Raw genomic sequence first — 19,123 nt, 5'->3', positions numbered from 1 at the left:
ACTTTACTTCCGCCTTTGCAATGAAATGCTCTCACTCAAATACCACCATTAAAATTGGTGCACCTTCCCGTAATAGTCGACTTTATCTTTTAAGTTTTTAAGTTAATATGTTATTCAGCACTGCTCATTCCACCCAAAGGTATCCGAAAACATTAAAAGTACTCGTAGCGCATGGACGATCTTGAGCCGAGTTTGTACTCTTTGTCAATTCTTCTGATTAAGACGCTTTGTGATAGCGCCCTCTATTGTTCGTTTAGACTACATGCCAAGAGGTGCTGCTTGTCAACAGGCAACTGCTTGGGGCCCCAGTTATTATAAAACATTATAAAACTACAACACCAAAAAGCAACGAAGAAATCAAATCAGTTAAATAAAAACAGTGCTGGTACAATTTAAAAAAAATGTTTGCTTCTCACCATGTTGAAACATGAATATAATTATAAAATGTTGGAATTTGTTAGGAGAAATTTGAAATCTACCTTAAAAAGTATATTTGATTACCTTGTCGGTAACATTGTTCTAAAATTTGGAGACTGAAGAGTTACAAGTCTTTGTGCAGTTGAGCCAATTCGTCTGTAATATCCACACTTTGAGACAAAAGTAAACACTTAAAGTGTTTAGTAAAACAATGCAACTTAAACAAAATAACTTTGTAGTAATTCACTACTCACTCCATATGCACAGAGTATGAGGAGCAAGTTTCGGTAGGCTACTCTATTATTTAATATTTCAGAGAAAGGGTATGTCGCTGGACAATTATCCCCTATCAAATAATACTCACAGTACAGAATAACTTTGAAACAAAATACTCGTTTAATTTGTTCTGTATACAAGAAGCATGTTTGGATACTATATAATACTGGATACTAGATACTGGATACTACTGGATATTGGATACTATATATGATGTACATCGCTTTGGATAAAAGCGTCTGCTAAGTGAATTGTAGAATATAATAATAATAATCTACACTTTTGTCAATAGCTGATCTATTTTTTTATTTTTTAAATCTATTTTTTTGTATCTATTTTTTTGTACATTCTTAATTTTTCTTTTTTTATTTAAATTGTACTGTGTTCACTTTTTGTCTGTAATCTTTGCTCTTTGCTGCTGTAACACTGTAAATTTCCCCATTGTGGGATAAATAAAGGATTATCTTATCTTATCTTATCTTATCTTATAAACCTGTATTTAAGATTTTAAAGGAAGCATTTCAATATAGCCTAGACGGAAAGCCCCTATCAAACAGTGCTCCCCATACTACACAGAGCCGCATGGTAGCATATATCAATAGTTGGCACTGTTTGGCAGAACACCTGTAATTGAATTGATTGGACTTGTAAAGATAAAGATAAAGATAAAGATAAAGATAAAGATAAACTTAACTGATCCCCTGTGGGGGAAATTTGTGCATTACAGCAGCTCAAGAAAACAGGGGACGGGAAATAATTATTAAAAATAAAAATAGAAGTTAAAAATCAAATCAAACATATTCATATCAGTTAAATAAAAAAATACAATAATGTAAAAATTATACCGGAGGAGGTATGCAGTCTTGATTATGCGCTACCAGATCTTTCTCGCCACTTTTTCTTCTCTCCACTAGATGTCAGTGTTTCCTTATATTTTTTTACATAAGGAACATCGAGCGTCAGAATGAATTCAGTGCATTGTGTGTAATATTTTAAGAGTACATGTTAACAACAAGTATTTTACACAAAAGGTAAACAAAAAAAAAGAATTAAAAGCCCAAGACGAATTGAAATAAAAAAAAAAAAAGATTAAATCCCTGCATTGCGACGTCTAAAAAAAAAATTAAAAAAAATTGTCTTCAGGCATTATTGAGGGCAGCCAAGTTTTCCGGAAGAGCAACTAGTGCGAGTTTAATGGACAAGGAAGAGATATTTGTTTAGGTTTAGTCAGGAAAACATACATTTTTTGTTGTTTCTTCAAATTGTCTTGCTCTTTTTTAATTCGTTAGCATGCCTTTGTTTGCCCAAAATCCATTTGACCAAGATGTTGGTGAGTGAAGTGCTTTTTATTTGGTGTTTTCAGTGAGTCAGTTAACGATAGGGCCAACAACACTTGAAGCTAACGTTAGCTTAGCTTGATTTCTTCGGTTCTTTGCGGCATTTTAAGTTTAGCTGCCGGTGTCGACAACAACAACAACAACAACAACAACAACAACAAGTCGCTGTTACTTTGTCGGCCTGTCTGGTTGTCATTAACTAAAGTTCAGATAGTCAGTCAGCTCATTTTCTTTGACAAACGACAGTCTGTTATTCATGTTTATTATCATCATCATAAAACGGTTTATCAAAGAATTGTGTAGATATCTGATTTTTAGTCAACATTAAAGGTGTTTGTTGTGTTAATTACTGCTGTAGTTCAGTCAACATCTAAAGGTGTTGTGCCAGGCATATTGATTTATTGATTTATTACTTTTAATGCCAAGTGTAACCCAAAGTGTTTTACAGAAACAAAGAGAATTATAATAATAATAATCTATGATAATAATGAGATTTATTAATATTCCAAACCAAGGTAACCAAGTGCACACACAAAGAAAAGTTACAACTATTTTGAAAAACACACAAGAAATAAACAATAACGTTAAAAACAGTACAACAAAGTAGGGCTGGGAGATATGGACCAAAACTCATATCTCGATATTGTTTAGATCAGGGGTGGGCAACTGGCGGCCCGGGGGCCACATGCGGCCCCCATCAACCCTCGACGTGGCCCTCAGGTCAATTTTTACATACATGAAGAAAATGTGACAAAATCTGTGATGAAATCATGAAAACCAGAAATACGTCCATAGTAATATTTGATCACTGGCATATGTTGAGTTAAATTTGAGACATAATTGATTTTTTTAAAATAATTGATTCATAATTGATCGTTTTTGTTATACTACAATTTGGCCCTTTGGCAGGGAGAATTAATTGAATGTGGCCCTTGCCGTGACCAAAGTTGCCCCTCCCTGGTTTAGCTGAATGGCGATACTATCGATATGTATTTTATTAACAGTGAAAACACATGGAAAAATAAACAACCTGTTTGTGAATTTAATATTATAAAATAAAAATGTTCCTTAAATACAATAAAAGAGAGAGAGAGAGAGAGGAGCAGGGTAAAGAGGGACAGACAGTCATCATCAGTGAGATGAGAAAAAGGTGAACTGGCACCTCTATAACGTTATTTTAATGATATTAACGATATTGTCTTACCCTATATCTTGTTTGAAAATATATCGATATATCTTAAAAACTCGATATATTTCCCAGCCCTACAACAAAGTATACATTTTTCATTAAGGATAACATTTAATCTGAAAGAATATTAAATAAAAAGTCATGCCAAACGGGCAAGTCTTTATCTTGGATTTAGAAATAGTAAGCAGTGTTTCTAATCTTCGCTCCTCAGGCAATTTGTCCCAAAATTGAGAAGCATAGGTGCTAAATGGGACTTCACTATGTTTAGTTTTTAATCTTGGAACGGCCAATAATCCAGAACCAGCGGACCTAAGAGGTCTGGGAGGTTCATACTGGGTCAGAGGGTCTGATGGGTAACTTGGAATTCCTAATACCTATTATGACAAAACAGTGTCTAGTGTCTGTGTTGAAACATCCACCTTTACCTTTAGCTTTTTATGACTTGCATTTGTGTGACATGGTATTAAACCAAACATTTCAATGGGCATAAATCTGCAGATGAATGGAAATGGAAAAACAGTGTAATAAGACTGATCATTAAACGATTAAGCTTTTGGCTGCATCGAGTCAGTTAATTATGACGCCTAAGCTTATTTATTTGCGTTGTAAAAATTATTTCCAAATAGTTGTGTTATCAAAATTTCATGCAAACTTCCCTGGTCATGTTACTTATCAGTCCCTGCAACACCACGGTTCTCGTTCTATCAGACAATGGTGCGCTGTCTCACCTAACTGGCTCTCCGAGTGGTGTAGAGTCAAGATGATGGCAATGACTGGTTTCAGGATTTTAATAGAAAATTGGCACATAAGTGAATTCCTCTTTGTATATGACAATGCTGCAGTTTGTAAAGTCTCCTGTCTCAGGCTGTCTCCTGCTAATCTGATCACAAGTTAAAATGTTTCAAGACCCACTTAACACATTAAATGTGAAATTTAGTTGGCTCAACCCAACATTGCTCCGCTCCAAAAATGTGGCAGCTCAACATTGCTATTCATTGCTATAACATTTACCCGCTGTGGCTGGCAGGCCTGCCCAAGATAATATTATGTCTAAAGATAAGAAACTGTGATTCCAGTAAAGATATATCCTCATCAGATCATCATGCACTGTTTCCTTGTTTGACACATTTACAGAAAAGGCAACCAATGAAAACAACACCACAGATGACTGGGGGCTCATTATGGACATCTGTGATAAGATTGGAACGACGGCCAATGGGTAAGCTGGAGAAAAGGCATTTCACTCAAAGCATCTAGAGCTGAATAGGATATGAGCAGCAACGACAAATAGGTTACTTGTTAAAGGGAAGTACATTTGTATAAGATCTCCATCCATCCATTGTCTACACCACTTTTACGGTTTGGGGTCGCAGGGCTGCAGCCGATCCCAGCTGTCATTGGGCGAGAGGCGGGGTAACACCCTGGACTGTTCACCTGTCAATCACAATGCTGTATGAGACCTTCAGTGTGAAAACAATCAGGGCCTGCACACAGGATCATCTCTACTGTAAGGAGTGTGTTATAAAGTCAGTTATTGTACGAGCACGAGCAATCATTTGTGTTCTGTTCACTTCTCTTTCAGACCAAAGGACGGCTTGAGATCAATTATGAAGAGAGTGAACCACAAAGTGCCTCATGTCGCCATGCAGGCGCTCAATGTAAGTCTGCTACTTTATCTCCACTGTAAAATTTCCATGTCCTCGACACAGCCTGCGTCAATAAAGGTAGACATTTTAGTTATCTGCTTGATGCAAGCTTCCAATTCTATATCAAAAAACTTTCTCAAATGTAAGAAAAAAAACATACCAATTTAGAGTAACCAGAAACTTAGATGGGTCAAAAACTTCCTCCAAAGCTTAAAAAAGATTTACCCAATATAAAATACTTGTTATTATGTGCCTCACTGAATTGAAGAAAGTTAAAACAAGCTTGTCATTAAAAAAACAAGTTGATTTCAAAGAGCTTTAGAAAACAAACAGTTAAAAAATCATTACATGAAGATGGTAGAAACTCTGAAATATCTCTCTGTCAGGCCAACACTTGTGTTCAAGACAGTCGTGTTGCTGAAAATGTTGAAAGAAGTTTCAGTAGCACGCTGTATTTATCGTCATCTGTCTGAACAAGATGTTCAACATAAAATAGATTTTAAACCCCCAGTTTTCGAGAAACCATTTTTAAACACAGAAAGACAGAAAGAAAGTGAAATACATTTGAGGAGTTTGAAACACTTCTGCCCCATGTAGTTGTGAGAAATGCTGCTGCCGTTGGGGTTGTAATTCCTCTAATACTCCGATAGTGACGCCACAAAGTCAAGTGGAAGATTTGTAACGGGGAGGATTTCAGTCCAATGAGTAATGTGAGAGCTGATTCTGCCTCTGTCTGAGTCATCATGAGCAAGTGTCACATGCTCTGTATTTACAGCTCAGGTTACATTCACTCACATGATTCAAGCCCTATTGTCATGAGAAACGTTTAAAACTTCTACTAATTCATACTTTTATTATCCGGTTATGTCAGCAGTAAAGATCCCTTTAGGTTGGTTATACATTAAAAACCTGTCTTTCTTTACAATAATACTAAAAATTCCTAATGTGTAATTTTGTTTTTATTTTTTTCCCACTCTTTCTCTTGTAGTTGCTCAGTGCTTGTGTGTCAAACTGCGGCAAAATATTCCATTTGGAGATCTGCTCAAGAGAGTTTGCAAGTGAAGTACGGAGTGTGCTGAGCCGGGTATGTACACATCTCTTGTTTGTTTTGCTGGTAAACTTGGCAGTTTTGTTTGATTTGAATAACTCTTTATGTGTGCCATCTCTTTGTACACTCGTGACCCGTGTTGTTCTCACAGATGTGCTCACCTACTCATCTTTCCTGAATGCGTTACTTACACATAAACTTTGTGGCATCACCGGTGATTGTTTGCCTGTCGTCTGTAGGCTCACTCCAGGGTGTGTGAAAAGCTCAAGGCTCTGATGGTGGAGTGGGCAGAGGACTTCCAGAAAGATCCACAACTCAGCCTGATCGGTGCAACCATCAAGTCTCTGAAAGAGGAGGGCATCAGCTTCCCCTCCCCGTCCTCACAGGTATGATGACATTCAAACACATTGTGAAAGTGAGAATTTCACAACGAATACAAAGAAAGGGGAAAGTCAAAGGCTGGCGTGCCTTCAGTCAATCTGTAGGGACATCCCTGATGTGTAATTCCAGTACAAAACAATTTAGCATTCACTTCATCCACCCTGTTTTCAATGGAGAAGACTTATTCTCTCATTTCGACACATAACATGTTTCATTGTGCAAAAAGGAACTACAAGATGGTCTTACTTAAACGGATGTTGCAGACAGTTTACACATTCTTTTGTTTCATCCAGTTGAATTATATTTACTTCTCTCCTCATGTGATGGAAACTGACTGGACTGACAACATGTGTCGTGTTAAAGCATCTCTTTGACACTCCTTTTTGTTTCTGGTTTTCCTCCCCTAAATACAGTTTCAGACCACAATACCAAAACAAGCGTGTGTGTGTTTGGGGCTGTGTGTGCTTTGTGTCCAGCCTGAGGCTGTTTTAACAGCTGTGGTTTCCCCGCAGACCGATGTGTTACCAGTGTGGAGGTTCAGGTTGGGCGGGGTTGTCTGTCTGTCTGTGTTTATATGGTAGCAGCTTACAGTGGAATTTCCTCTTCACATATTTCCCATAATGCTGTGGATGTGTCCCAGGATCAGGACTCTGAGGACTGGTTTGTTATCATTGTGGACAGAGCTGTGTGTTTTTTCTGTTGATGTCTGTGTGATTTGTTGTGTAACAGCATCAGGTGTGTCAAGAGTTGAAGTGGACTCTGCTCTCAGGTGACCTACATCTGAATCCTCAGCATCATAACAGTAACATCATTAAAATAGTCTATTCCCCTACACACTTAAGAATATAAATAAACATCCCTGCAGCTATCATCTAAAGTATCTGGGATTTCATTTCCTGTCTCATCCTCACTTTGCTGACACTGAGCTGAGCTCCGTGCAGCTTTGAAGATGTGCTGCATATTATGGGATGTTAACGGAGAGCAGGTGGCACATGAGGCTGCAGGAGTGACATTTAATCTCGATCAGCTGATGAGCAAACAGCAGCAGCAGCAGGTAGAGTGACTCAAGCTGTTGCAAAGCTTCCAAGTGTTTATCTTTGACTGTCAGTCATGCTGAACTTTAATGTCATCTTTAGACAGCATGCAGGTCGTTTTGTTCCCCCCGCCCACTCATTATGAAGCATGTAAAACAAACAAAGTGTTCCAGTCCCTGTTGTGTACCTCTCTGTTGTTGTTACACATTGTTTACTTAACCACAGGCTGCTGCTTTATGGCGGCACTAGCAAAATGTGAAAACTCTTTACCCATCTGACACAAATTAGTACTCAGCTGGAGGCGGCTTTTCTCTCTTCCATTTGTGCCTGTGATCTCATATTATCTTTATTGACGTTCTGTTGTGTTTATGTGTAATTTTTAAGTATATTTCATTTTACAAACGCATCTAAAGTTAGGAAAAAAGACATGAAGCACTGGTTGTTTTTTGTCTGAATTCTAGAAGAGGAAGAAGAAGAAATAATTAAATTTTACACTCTGTTGTTGAACATGCTACACACACAGGCTGAAATACACACACATGCACAAACAGGATCCTATGGACATGCAGTAATGGAGAGATGTCAGAGCGAGGGGGCTGCACACAGCTAGGGCTCCTGAGCTGGTGGAGGGGTTCAGTGCCTTACTCAAGGGGCACCACCTCGGCAGTTCTCAGGAAGTGAACTGGCACCTCTCCAGCTACCAGACCAATGTCCAGATTTGGTCCAACCCAAGAACTAGAGCTACTGCCGAATTCAACCCAAATATATCACGGGCTCATGGAAATAGGGGGTAGAAGTACAACCTGATGTTATGTGAAAGTGTGAATAGTTCAGGGCTTTTTAAAGATGTGTTTTTGGGCTTTTAGGGCCTTTATTGTAGAGATAGGATAGTGGATAGAGTCTGAAATCAGGGAGAGCTATTGGGGAATGACATGCGGGAAACCTGGGCCGCCCGCTTGGAAGACTATAGCCTCCATACATGGGGCGCGCACTAACCACAGCGCCACCAGCGCCCCTACTTCAGGGCTTTTTAATGCTCTGATTTTTACAAGTAGCATCAGAGCATTTCCATTCTCCACTGAATTTTGGGTCAGATATATTTACAGTTCTGAAATCACAGTTTTGAAGTTGAAAGTCTGGTTGGAGAATCATTTGTAGTACGCTTGTTTGTTCAACCAAAGGCATAATGCATATTTTAGTAATAAAAAGTATCTTATTATGCACCATGTAAACTATTAACCTGAAGTTCACTATTCTGTTCACGTAGTCATTTCTCAGCTACAAAACCAAAAGCATTTCATCCAACACTGACTCAGTGTCAAATATCAACATTATAAAGCTCATGGTTAGTTCAGCCTGTAAATGCTCCTCAGTGTTCACTTTTGTGTTGTTCATATTCTGTATGTGGAAAAGCAACATTGAAACAGCCTCTGTAAACATTTACCTGCTAGTTAGCCAGCTCTACACATGCTTGTGTGAAGACTTGTTATGCAGTACTGACACCACTCTGACCTGATTGTCCGGTCAGAGGGCTGCCTTAGGTCGCCTTGGATGAAAGATAACGAGACAGCTGTGAGGAGGGTTTCTGTTACCAGAGTCATATCTCTCAATAACAGTTAATACCCCAGATGAACAGCAGGTGGCATTACAGTCACTTGAAATCAGTTTTTGCTTGAAGTCTTAAGTGTTTCACTCAATAACCCCAGTATGAACAATTGGTACACAAACTCACACACACAAACACACAAATGTGACCTTATTTTTCCGTATTAACCACAGGGGTCCGCCACAAAGGTCAACACACCGGCGCCTGTGAGCAAAACATCAGACGATGACGCCCTGGCTAAAGGTAAAGTGAGATGACATCATTCAGCTGCACACACACTTTGACCATCCTTTATATACTTCACTGTTGTTTGGAGCATCACTTCCTACACATATAAATGCTGTTTTATTGATTAAGATTTGATTATTGATCAAGCATCAGAAGCTTGATTAGTGCCTGTATTTTATTACACATTCAAGCAGTCTTCTGAGCGCTGTTTGTAGTCTGAATAATGTGTTTTTGACGCTTCTGTTCACTCCTCCTCTTCCAACCAAACCTCCTCCTCTGTCAGCCATCGAGCTGTCCCTGCAGGAGACGAAGCAGCAGGCGGAGACACGGCCCCTAACCATGACCACGGACCCACCGAACTATACCAACGGTAGCGGGGGGCAGGAGGCACGGAAGGTGCGTGCGCTGTACGACTTTGAAGCGGCTGAAGATAATGAGCTGACCTTCAAAACCGGAGAACTTATTCTGGTTCTGGATGACAGGTGATATTTCATAACACTCCCAACACTAACTCCAGACCCAGACTGTCAGACGTCATGATAACTTTTATTCAAAACAGTGATCACTTATCTTCTATATTCTTCAGTTACATGCAGTCTAATACATCAGCTGTGTAATATAGCCGTCCTTTCATAAAGCTAATAATGCAATGGTGTGTTAGCTTCCAGAAGACTGAGTCCAAACCTATTAATCTCACAGAACTTTCAATAGAGGATATATTTACACATGCCTGTGTGCTCTGTCCAATATTTTCCAGTGTTTGCACATGCAAATGAAGAGCTTGAATATACAGAGTATGGGCTGTGCATGTTGTGTTTTGTAGTGCATACTTTTTTTTATCCCCACTCTCGGATCATTATATCTGAGAAAGCTGCTCAACTGTGAAAATAAAATGTCAACGAGTTACATCTTTTTATACTGCCCTCCTGATTTTCTCGCTAAATTTGGATATAAAAATTGAGAATTATGTAAATCTAAGGAACACAAATAAAGTCACGGCCACTTTTTAAGACTTTAAATCTTAAAAAAAGACTCTGTATGACTCATTCAGCAGCTGACTTTTGCAGACACCATAAGTACAGAATTCATTTTTATTTAATCCAACCGTTTGATGTTGTGAATCAGCTTGCTGTTCTGAAACTGTCAGATGCTCACCCAGTATGGCCCACTTTTAGAAGCACATGTCTAAATGTTTCTTCCTCTGCTTCATGATTTCTATTTGCAGCGATCCAAACTGGTGGAAAGGAGAGAACCACAGAGGAGTCGGCCTTTTCCCCTCCAACTTTGTCACGAATAATCTGAATGCTGATCCGGAGCCAGGTTTGTCTTCCGCTGTTTATCTGGGATAAGTTTTGTACATTTTTAGAAAGAATAATGACATATGCAATCTTCACAGTTTGATTTGACCCACTTGAGATTAAGGATTTTAGAAGTGCTAATTGAACCTCTTTCTCCACAGTGGCTTATGTCGAAAAGACGTGCAGCTCAGAAGAGTCGAGCCTAGAGACCAAAGTCGAGCCTGAGCCCGTCTTCATCGATGAGGTACTTAATTTCCTCAGTGCACATTCATTTAAAAACTGGATCATCCCTCAGACAATCTTCACTTCAACCTTATTGTATTTCTCCGTGCAGGGGAAGATGGACAGCACGCTGGCACTGCTGCAGAATGCAGATCCTGCAGATCCGGCTCCTGACTCTGCGGAGCTGATCCATCTGGAGGGTAAAAACCTTAATGCTGGTGTAAATCTCCCCGCTCTACCCGTCACGACTGAAGCAGATTAACTGTTGCCTTCTGATTCTTCTCTCTCTAAATATCTTACAGGTGCATGTGAACAGATGAACCCGATGATTGATGAGAAGCTTCAGGAGATTGACAGGTAGTGTTATATATTACTAAATCTCTAGAGGCCTAGTTTAGTCCCTGAGATTATCTAACATACATGTAGCTATTTAAAGAATTCAGATATCAGTGAGTTTAAAAGCATCAGAGGCCAATTTGAGTTTTCTACAGGTAAACATATTCTTGTCTTTGTGTTTCAGGAAACACTCAGAGTTGTCAGAGTTGAATGTAAAAGTCCTGGAGGCTCTGGAGCTTTACAACAAACTCATGAACGAGGCTCCGTACTACTCGACCTACTCCAAGATGCAGACACAGTACGGCCCAGCCGGCCCACCTGCAGCCATGCAGGTCAGAAAACCTTCCGTCCTTCTTTTTAAAGTATAAGTCCATATCAGTGACTTAAAGTTATTTTTAGCATTGATTTTATTTTTACTTCTGCATTTATCAGAAGACATGAATTATCCCCGGGGATGTTCACTCGAACAAGCGTCTGTTAGCTGACAGCAAACAACACAGACGCCCATTGTGAAAGTAAAATTAAGAGGACATGTTGAGGGGTGCCGTGTTTTTGTATTTTTCAGTTGCATAGGTGGCTGCTGAGGCCCACACTTCAGTTAGCCTTTTATTATTAAAAAACATTAATATAGGACTTTATAATGAAATATGATAGTATATAAAAGTGGGCAGCAGCAGGGCGGCTCTCTATCTGGGCTGACATTGTGTCTACACAGTCCAGGGGTTTGTAAGTGAGTTAAGTTGAATGATCAATCCTTGATGTGAATTGGTGCAAAATACACAAATACAGAAGTTACATCTAAAAAGAAAATACAGAAAGAGGACAAAAGAGTAAAATATAATCAGAAAATTATACTAAAAGGCCATAAATTAGTGCATAAGAATTGACCAAAATAAGTTCTAATGCTCAAATAGACCTCCGTTTATGTTCCCTGTGCGGGGCGGCTGTAGCTTATCTGACCTGATGAAACCAATATGGAGGTTAGGATGCAGCTGCTGTTTTACCTTAATGTAAACTGTAGGTTTAATGTATTTGTGATGTTAAATTGATAACATGTGACACGTCCTGCTCTGCACTCTGCACTCTGTATACTTCACTCCTTTTTGTCCTTTGCCAGTCGATCACCTGATTAATGTCGTTTTTCATTAAAGGGCATTTAAACTCCACGCCTGCCTTGAATCAATCAGGCAATCAATGTATTAATCACAGAGCAGCAGGACATAACCGAATGAAAGCACAGAACAATGTGCACCGAGCTCATCCGCGAGATCATTTTCAAATTAAGATGCATTCCCAGAGGGAAGCTCGTTTATTGAACACTTTGTGATGGGGTGTAGTTTCCGAACTAGTCAAGACAAATATTGGTTTTATAATAAAAATAAAGTATTTCATGCTTCAAATCAATACTGTCGATCGGTAATGGGATAAAAGGAGTGGTTCTCAAACTCTTTCCAATAATGTACCACCTTTGATTTTTACCCCCCCATGCTAAAAAGCTCCTGACCCCGGCCCCTCAAAGTTGAATGGTTTGAATTAAGCAAACACAAATACAGATGAAGGAGCAGAAACTTTGGGGCAGTTGAAGGAAGAATGTGCGACTTTTTGATCCGGTAGATGTCGCCCTTGAGCACCAGCATGAAACCAAAACAAACTGCTGTTTGGTGTCACCTCTGCCACACTGAATCCTCCGCTCTCCTACAGCAACACACCTCCAACCCTTCTCCACTTGCGTTTGCACAAAGGAGTCATCAAATGGGAACGCACCATGATTAAGCTCTAAGCACAAAGTGCAAGCGGCGGACAAAATCGTCCTTATCTCGAGCTGCATTGTGTTGTGTATTAGCAGGCTAATGGAGGCACTCTTAAGTTAGCCCGTAGCTTCACACTGCATGTAAATTAACACGGACTGACCGTGATTCAAATGAGCAGTGAGTTCAGTATGTTCTTTTCTCTAGTACCTCAATTAAACAACTTCTATGCGCAAGGGGAGGAGCCGGCTGTCCCGTCCATAAACACGCTGAAGATATGACTCAGACAACAACACAGCCATCAGGACTGACACATCTCACTCTAGTTGAATGTTGCACATTCTTCCTTCAGTCATTGCATATTTATTTTTAGGAAATTATTTTTAAGCTCTAATAATTTAAGGAATCATGCACAACTGATATTTAAAACAAATCTGTAGATGATGTCTCCTTTTTGAATCAACAAGCCACTCTTTTTGCACAAACAGAAAATATTTGGAGCAAAAACGACAAAAAAAAAAAAAAAAAAAAATGTTCAGATATTTGCTGGAAACGTATGAAATCGTGGGCTTGTATCAGGACGTCCTCAAGCAAAAGATGAAATGAAAAGAAATATTTCTCTCATAGTAGAAAGATAAAATAAGTAACCACAATGCTGAATAAAGATTTAAAACATAAACATTTTCCTATGAAAGTAAAATGTTGATTTCATGAATGCTGCCACTTTGAATCAAATGATTGATGGTGATGTTTTTATTTACTGTAGTCCTCTTCTCTCTGCTCTGTGATGCATGAAGAGTCAATAAAAGCAGCATCAAGTCATACATAATTTAAAGAGTGATCCAGTCGAAGGTTTGGTTCACAGTTCATAAATAGTCCTGATGACTGGAGATATTTTCTGCTAATGCGGTGTTGTGTTTTCACAAACTGTGCGTTAACTACCTCCCCGCCCTCCCACGGTACGTCCAACCTGTTACTGTTGTGTTATCGATGCCATTGATTCTATTAATGAGACGGTCTTATTTGTATTATAAGGAAAGCCAATGCAGAGGAGCAGCCACACTATTGTTCCCATCTCCTAACATCACATTGTATTCCTCAGATCCTTCCCTTTGGTGTTATATTTAACCGGAGAAACCGTTGATTTAGCGTCTTTTATACTCGTCCAGATAGCTTGACATTCAGTCAGCCTTTTCTGCCTCCCCGGAGAGTCGGAGGCTGCCTGCCTTTTTCTTGGCAGCTTCAGTTTTTTCCCAGTAATGATTGATGTCACTGTCTCTCCCCCGAGACGTGGAAAAATGTCCACTTCACTGGGCAGGCCGGCACCAGAGTGCTGCTCCATTTATCTATTTATATGTTTATTTGTTTCTGCCCTTCATCCGTTTGTTTTTGCAGAGTACTGCACTTCCCTGCCTGGGTTATTCTTTCACCTGCAACAACAAGGATTAATAACTATAACAAGTTATAAAAATAAGCACTTAAAGTTAGAACAGTAAGATCCTGAAACTGCTGATCCCCAAACTACACTTATATATTATTCTATAACAGCTGAAGTATGCACCTGTGTGTGTGTGTGTGTGTGTGTGTGTGTGTGTGTGTGTGTGTGTGTGTGTGTGTGTGTGTGTGTGTGTGTGTGTGTGTGTGTGTGTGTGTGTGTGTGTGTGTGTGTGTGTGTGTGTGTGTGTGTGTGTGTGTGTGTGTGTGTGTGTGTGTGTGTGTGTGTGTGTGTGTGTGTGTGTGTGTGTGTGTGTGTGTGTGTGTGTGTGTGTGTGTGTGTGTGTGTTTTAAAGGTGTGAAATATAATCCAGCAACACTACCTGACTAACTGGAACAGTCTGTACTTTATTTATCAAACGATTGGGTGTTTAAATCTCACATTCTGTATCTTACTCCCACTACCCAGACACTTTCTGGAGGCCGACCTTTCAGTGGTAGACTTCTCTTTTATTAGTGCTTTAAGGCTCAACAGTGCGAGGAAATGGACAGAATTAGTCTTTGTTTATACATTCAGAAACAAAGTTTCATTTGAGAAAATCTTTAGTTTTGTTCTTAATCAGTAGGTTATGCATCTTCTTTATTCATGGTTGTACAGGTAATTGTTACATTCCCCAGATTGCTAGGGGATGCGGGGAACAACAATTAATAATGAGCCTGGAATTAAAAAAGTGGAAACCAGTTTTTAACCAAAAAGCTCAAGGATTTAAAAACAAAAAGAACCACTAACAGAGAACGAGCTCCTTTAAATTAGTAACCTTAAAACAACAGAGAAGCCGATGGTTATTTACACCTGGTTATCTTACTTCCTAAGCACTTTACAGTCTACAGTATGTAAGCTGCTAAATGTGTGCAGCACCTGAGTTCAAGACGCTTTTCACCAAGGGGACAATTAACTGTCATGTTTTGTCGTGTGGTATCCACCACTCTGTTTACACTTCTTCAAATATATAAATCAGCATTTATTGCACTTATTAAAGCAGACCTGTTTCTCTCCCTCTGGTCTACTCAGGGCTACATTGGCCCAGCTGGTGCCCCCTACATGTCTCAGGTGATGCCCCAGGGTCCTCCCGCTCAGCCCTACTGCCTACCCAACGACCAGCCCGGACCACTGCAATCACTGCCCCCCAACGTCTCAGCTCCACCCAGCACCCAGGCTGTTCAGCCTCCCTACATGAGGCAAGTTAATAGCCCTGCACCCCGAATCAGATCCTGTAAGGCTGCAGAGACACTCAAAGGGGTCAGGTCATTTTACTCCTCCTCACCTCAGATAGTTGGTGTACTTATAGGATAGCTATCAGCGTACTGGTCAGGTCAGGGGTCATAGACTAGGAGCTTAAGTTTTGATTTACAGTGTTTCATCAATTGCAGTAACTAATATTTATATCATAACTAGCTTAAAGTCGTTAATTTGGAAAACAAGTTCTCATCTTGAAACAGTTTCATTTTATGACTCAAATGTTGTATACACACAGTATATAATTGTGTTGATGTTTTTATGTATGACACATGAATAGTACCTGCTGCCCTTTAGAATTTAGTTAAACTCAGGACATCAAGAAACACCTTCATATAAATTTTACAGGATGAACTTCTCTGCACTCAAAACAGATTTTTTCAAACATTAAGACTCATTTTTTCCCTCGGTGTGCTCTAAGTGTCACATCTGTATTTTCTTCCCAGCAGTGGCATGAATGCCCAGTACATGAACCAAGCAGCTGGAGCTCCTTACGCACCACAGGCGGGCGTGGCCATGGACATGTCGGCCTATCACAACTCCAACATGCCTCCCGTGTCCTACCCTGTCTCTGCTCCTCCTCTCCAGGCTCCTCAGCAGCAGCAGCAGCAGCAGCAGCAAGCAGTGTATTATCAGCAGCCTCTGCTGTAAAACTCCCACCGACAGCAGACCTGGGCTGAACACAATACATCAGATATTTCAGTCTCCTGTGGTGTGTTCATTTGGCTTTGCTTGTGTGAGTTTGTGTGTATGATGATGATGATGTTGTTGCTTTGGCAACACTCCTTAAAACATTTTATGTGCCTGATGAGCTGAATTGAACACACCATGAGAGTTGAAAACACTGAGATGTGTTTCCGCAGGACTGTTGTTAATCTGAGTCAGGACTCTTTCTGTGCATGTCCTCCGCAGCTGCTGTACGTGAGGCTGAACATCCCGAGGCGTCAGGAATGATCTCCTGTCATCTCTTTTTTTTTTTTCCCTGGCTGACAGCGAACACAGCGCTCGTCTTCACAAACATTACAGAAGAAGAGTTGGGTTTGCACCACCAAGACAGGACCACATAACCAGCAGTCATTGTCTAACTCTAAAGAAATTAGCATTTTGCAATCCATAGTTCACCCTGTTGCTACTCCCACACATCTAATCCCTTTAAATGTTTTTTGAAGTGGTTACAGAGGGTCAGGCCATGTTCACAGTAATGCAGATCAGTGTGAAAATAATGCTGTTTTTTGTGTCTCTCTTTTGGCTTTGTGTCCACAATACCTCATCTGCACCAAGAAGGAGTGAAACAACAAAGTAGCTGCAGCTTTATCCACAGATGCTGTTATGCATTGGATGTTTATTCTTTGAGACGCTTGTATTCTAATCAGTGTAATGACATTGGTACATTAGAATAAAATGGGCTGAAGTAGCAGCACTGCAAGTCAAATTTAAACAAATCATGAGCCTTTACTCAAGCCGTGCTCTAGCTGTATTGATTGCAACTCAAGCATCTCTTTTCTTTGTAGTTTATATCTGTACACAGCTGAGACATGTCAAGTACAGACATCCAGCAGGCCCGTATTTGCTTTTTATTTCCCAGAATAAATCAGTCGTATTAGTGTTGCCAGGAGAAACTGAGCAGGTCAACGTGTTTGTGAATGGCAGCCTTTTCAGACATGCAACCTATTGCCTGAACCGGCCCAAACCGGCCTGGATTGAACTTTATATGACACCTAAATGGCATTTTCAGATGAATCTGCATTAATGTGAAAATGGCCTCAACATTTTAAAAGACTTGGTTAGAGAGCTCATTTTCCTGCTAAGCCAGCACATTGAATTTCTGGGACGTGGCGTTGGTGCTCGCTTCAGGACGAAGTGAGCGGTCCTTTTGAAAGGCCGGATCTGTGTGTGTGTGTGTGTGTGTGTGTGTGTGTGTGTATGTGTGTTTGTGTTTTTTTCTTCTTCCTTCTTCCGCACCAGCATCCATCACTGTAGCTGCTGGTTTCTGAACAAACTCTCCGAAGTAAAAAAAAAAATATATTTTCGTTCAAAATATTGAACGTTTTTTTTGTTGCAAATGGTTCAAAACATAAACTTTTCCATAAACTCACTGCCTTCTAATGCATACTGTGGTTACATTTGAGATATTTAAGAGGACATTAGGTGTGTGTGTGTGTTTGTTTGTTTTTGTTACGTATGTTTGTGTTACGTATGTATCTGTAGGAGGGGCTTACAGGTAATAGGTTCTTCATTGTAAATCTTTCCCAAGGATCATCAGATGTTTAGGTTGAACTGATAAAAAGTTGGTTTGATGTCTTTGTTTTTTCTGTTTATTAATCTGAGAGAAGAATAACCTTCTTGCCTTCTCTTCTTTAAACGTGGAGTCTGTTCCATCTCTTCTGAAGCCGTTTCAACTCCTTTTTTTTTTTTTTTTGCAAATGCACGATTCTGAGATTTCTCCCGTCTATACACTTACATTTCAAACCTGTCAGTGACATTGCCTGTACTTTGATTTATAGATATATATATATATTGAGACATTATACATGTGTAATTGACATGTTTTGGAGATTGTGTAATTATTATTCTCACTTTGCTTCCGCTTTTACTTTTTGATTGTCCGGGCTAAATGTACAAATGAAACAAAACTTTCCCAAAATGTTAGCTGCTGTTTTTTGAAGAATCTTTGTTCAGCGAGAAGTGTGACATCATGTTTTGAACTGACTGTTGGGTTGTCTTTGAGTTTCTTTGGGGCGATCATTAATGAGCAGCTTAAGAACAGAATCCAGTCCTGTAGCTCTGTCAGTTGTGTCCTGAACTGTCTATATTTCCTTTACTCGCCTCAGATAAATGGCATTGTATATTAGATGTAAAATACCGGGTTTTGTCAGTGACCTTTGCACCTTAGCTTTGTAAACATTTATTTACCACTGGATGCCTTTTTGTCTCTGTAGAAAGTAAAGAACGACACGGGAGTAACTTCAGTCTCAGAATCAGCTGGTTATGTAAAAATTCTGTATATTTAAAATATTCCAGGAAAAGTTCCTTTATCCAGGATTTTAAAAGTGCTTTTGTAACAGAGCAAACTTATAAAATTCTTTGAAATAATAAAAAAAAAGACCTTTGTTGATGAGATTGTTCTCTCCCTACATTTCCCTTTGGATGTCTTTCAGTAATTACATTCATGTGATTAAGAAGAAGCTGATTAAAATAGTAACTGTCCACCTAATTAGCCTTTCCATTTTCCCTGCACACATCACCAGCTGCACGTGTTGAATGAGCCGAACATACCCAGAGGACATTATTCATTCATTCATTTCTCTGTAGTTTCTGATCTGTACTTTTCAAAAAGAAACCCCGGGGATCCTTCAAATGCCACTTTTCTGAGGTCAAAACGCAGGTATATAATCTCTTATTCTTTTTTATGAACTGTTGAAGGCCAGGCACCACAGGCTGGTCACCACGATAGCCTCCAGGATGTGAACACAGTGTGGAAGCTTTCTGCAGTCCTGCGGGGGGATTTTCTGAAACACATCGCAGCTGGTAGCGCTGTCTGGTGAGGAGATTTCATCAGCTGGTGTTTGTCCCAGTTCTTTTCCTGACATCAAACTCTAAAGATTTATTTTTAGGTGGAAAAAAAA

At 39.6% G+C, this 19,123-nt stretch overlaps 1 protein-coding gene across 2 annotated transcripts; it reads left to right on the top strand.

The window, feature by feature from the left end:
- Positions 1-1,859: 1,859 nt before the first annotated feature.
- Positions 1,860-18,615, top strand: stam2 (signal transducing adaptor molecule (SH3 domain and ITAM motif) 2). Of its 2 annotated transcripts, none has more exons than XM_061053089.1 (14): positions 1,860-2,023; positions 4,354-4,438; positions 4,802-4,877; positions 5,854-5,949; positions 6,153-6,299; positions 9,108-9,177; positions 9,446-9,644; positions 10,388-10,482; positions 10,622-10,704; positions 10,795-10,882; positions 10,985-11,039; positions 11,203-11,350; positions 15,273-15,439; positions 15,947-18,615. In XM_061053089.1, the coding sequence occupies exons 1-14, from the start codon at positions 1,984-1,986 to the stop codon at positions 16,146-16,148; spliced, it is 1,551 nt and encodes a 516-aa protein (XP_060909072.1). In that variant the 5' UTR covers positions 1,860-1,983; the 3' UTR covers positions 16,149-18,615. The 2 variants fall into 2 exon arrangements, with proteins under 2 accessions (XP_060909072.1, XP_060909071.1); XM_061053088.1 differs by having other exon boundaries at positions 15,944-18,615.
- Positions 18,616-19,123: the final 508 nt, after the last annotated feature.

This window comes from Labrus mixtus, chromosome 13, assembly GCF_963584025.1.
Source record: "Labrus mixtus chromosome 13, fLabMix1.1, whole genome shotgun sequence".
Lineage (NCBI taxonomy): Eukaryota > Metazoa > Chordata > Actinopteri > Labriformes > Labridae > Labrus > Labrus mixtus.
This window is presented reverse-complemented; position numbering and strand designations above follow the sequence as displayed.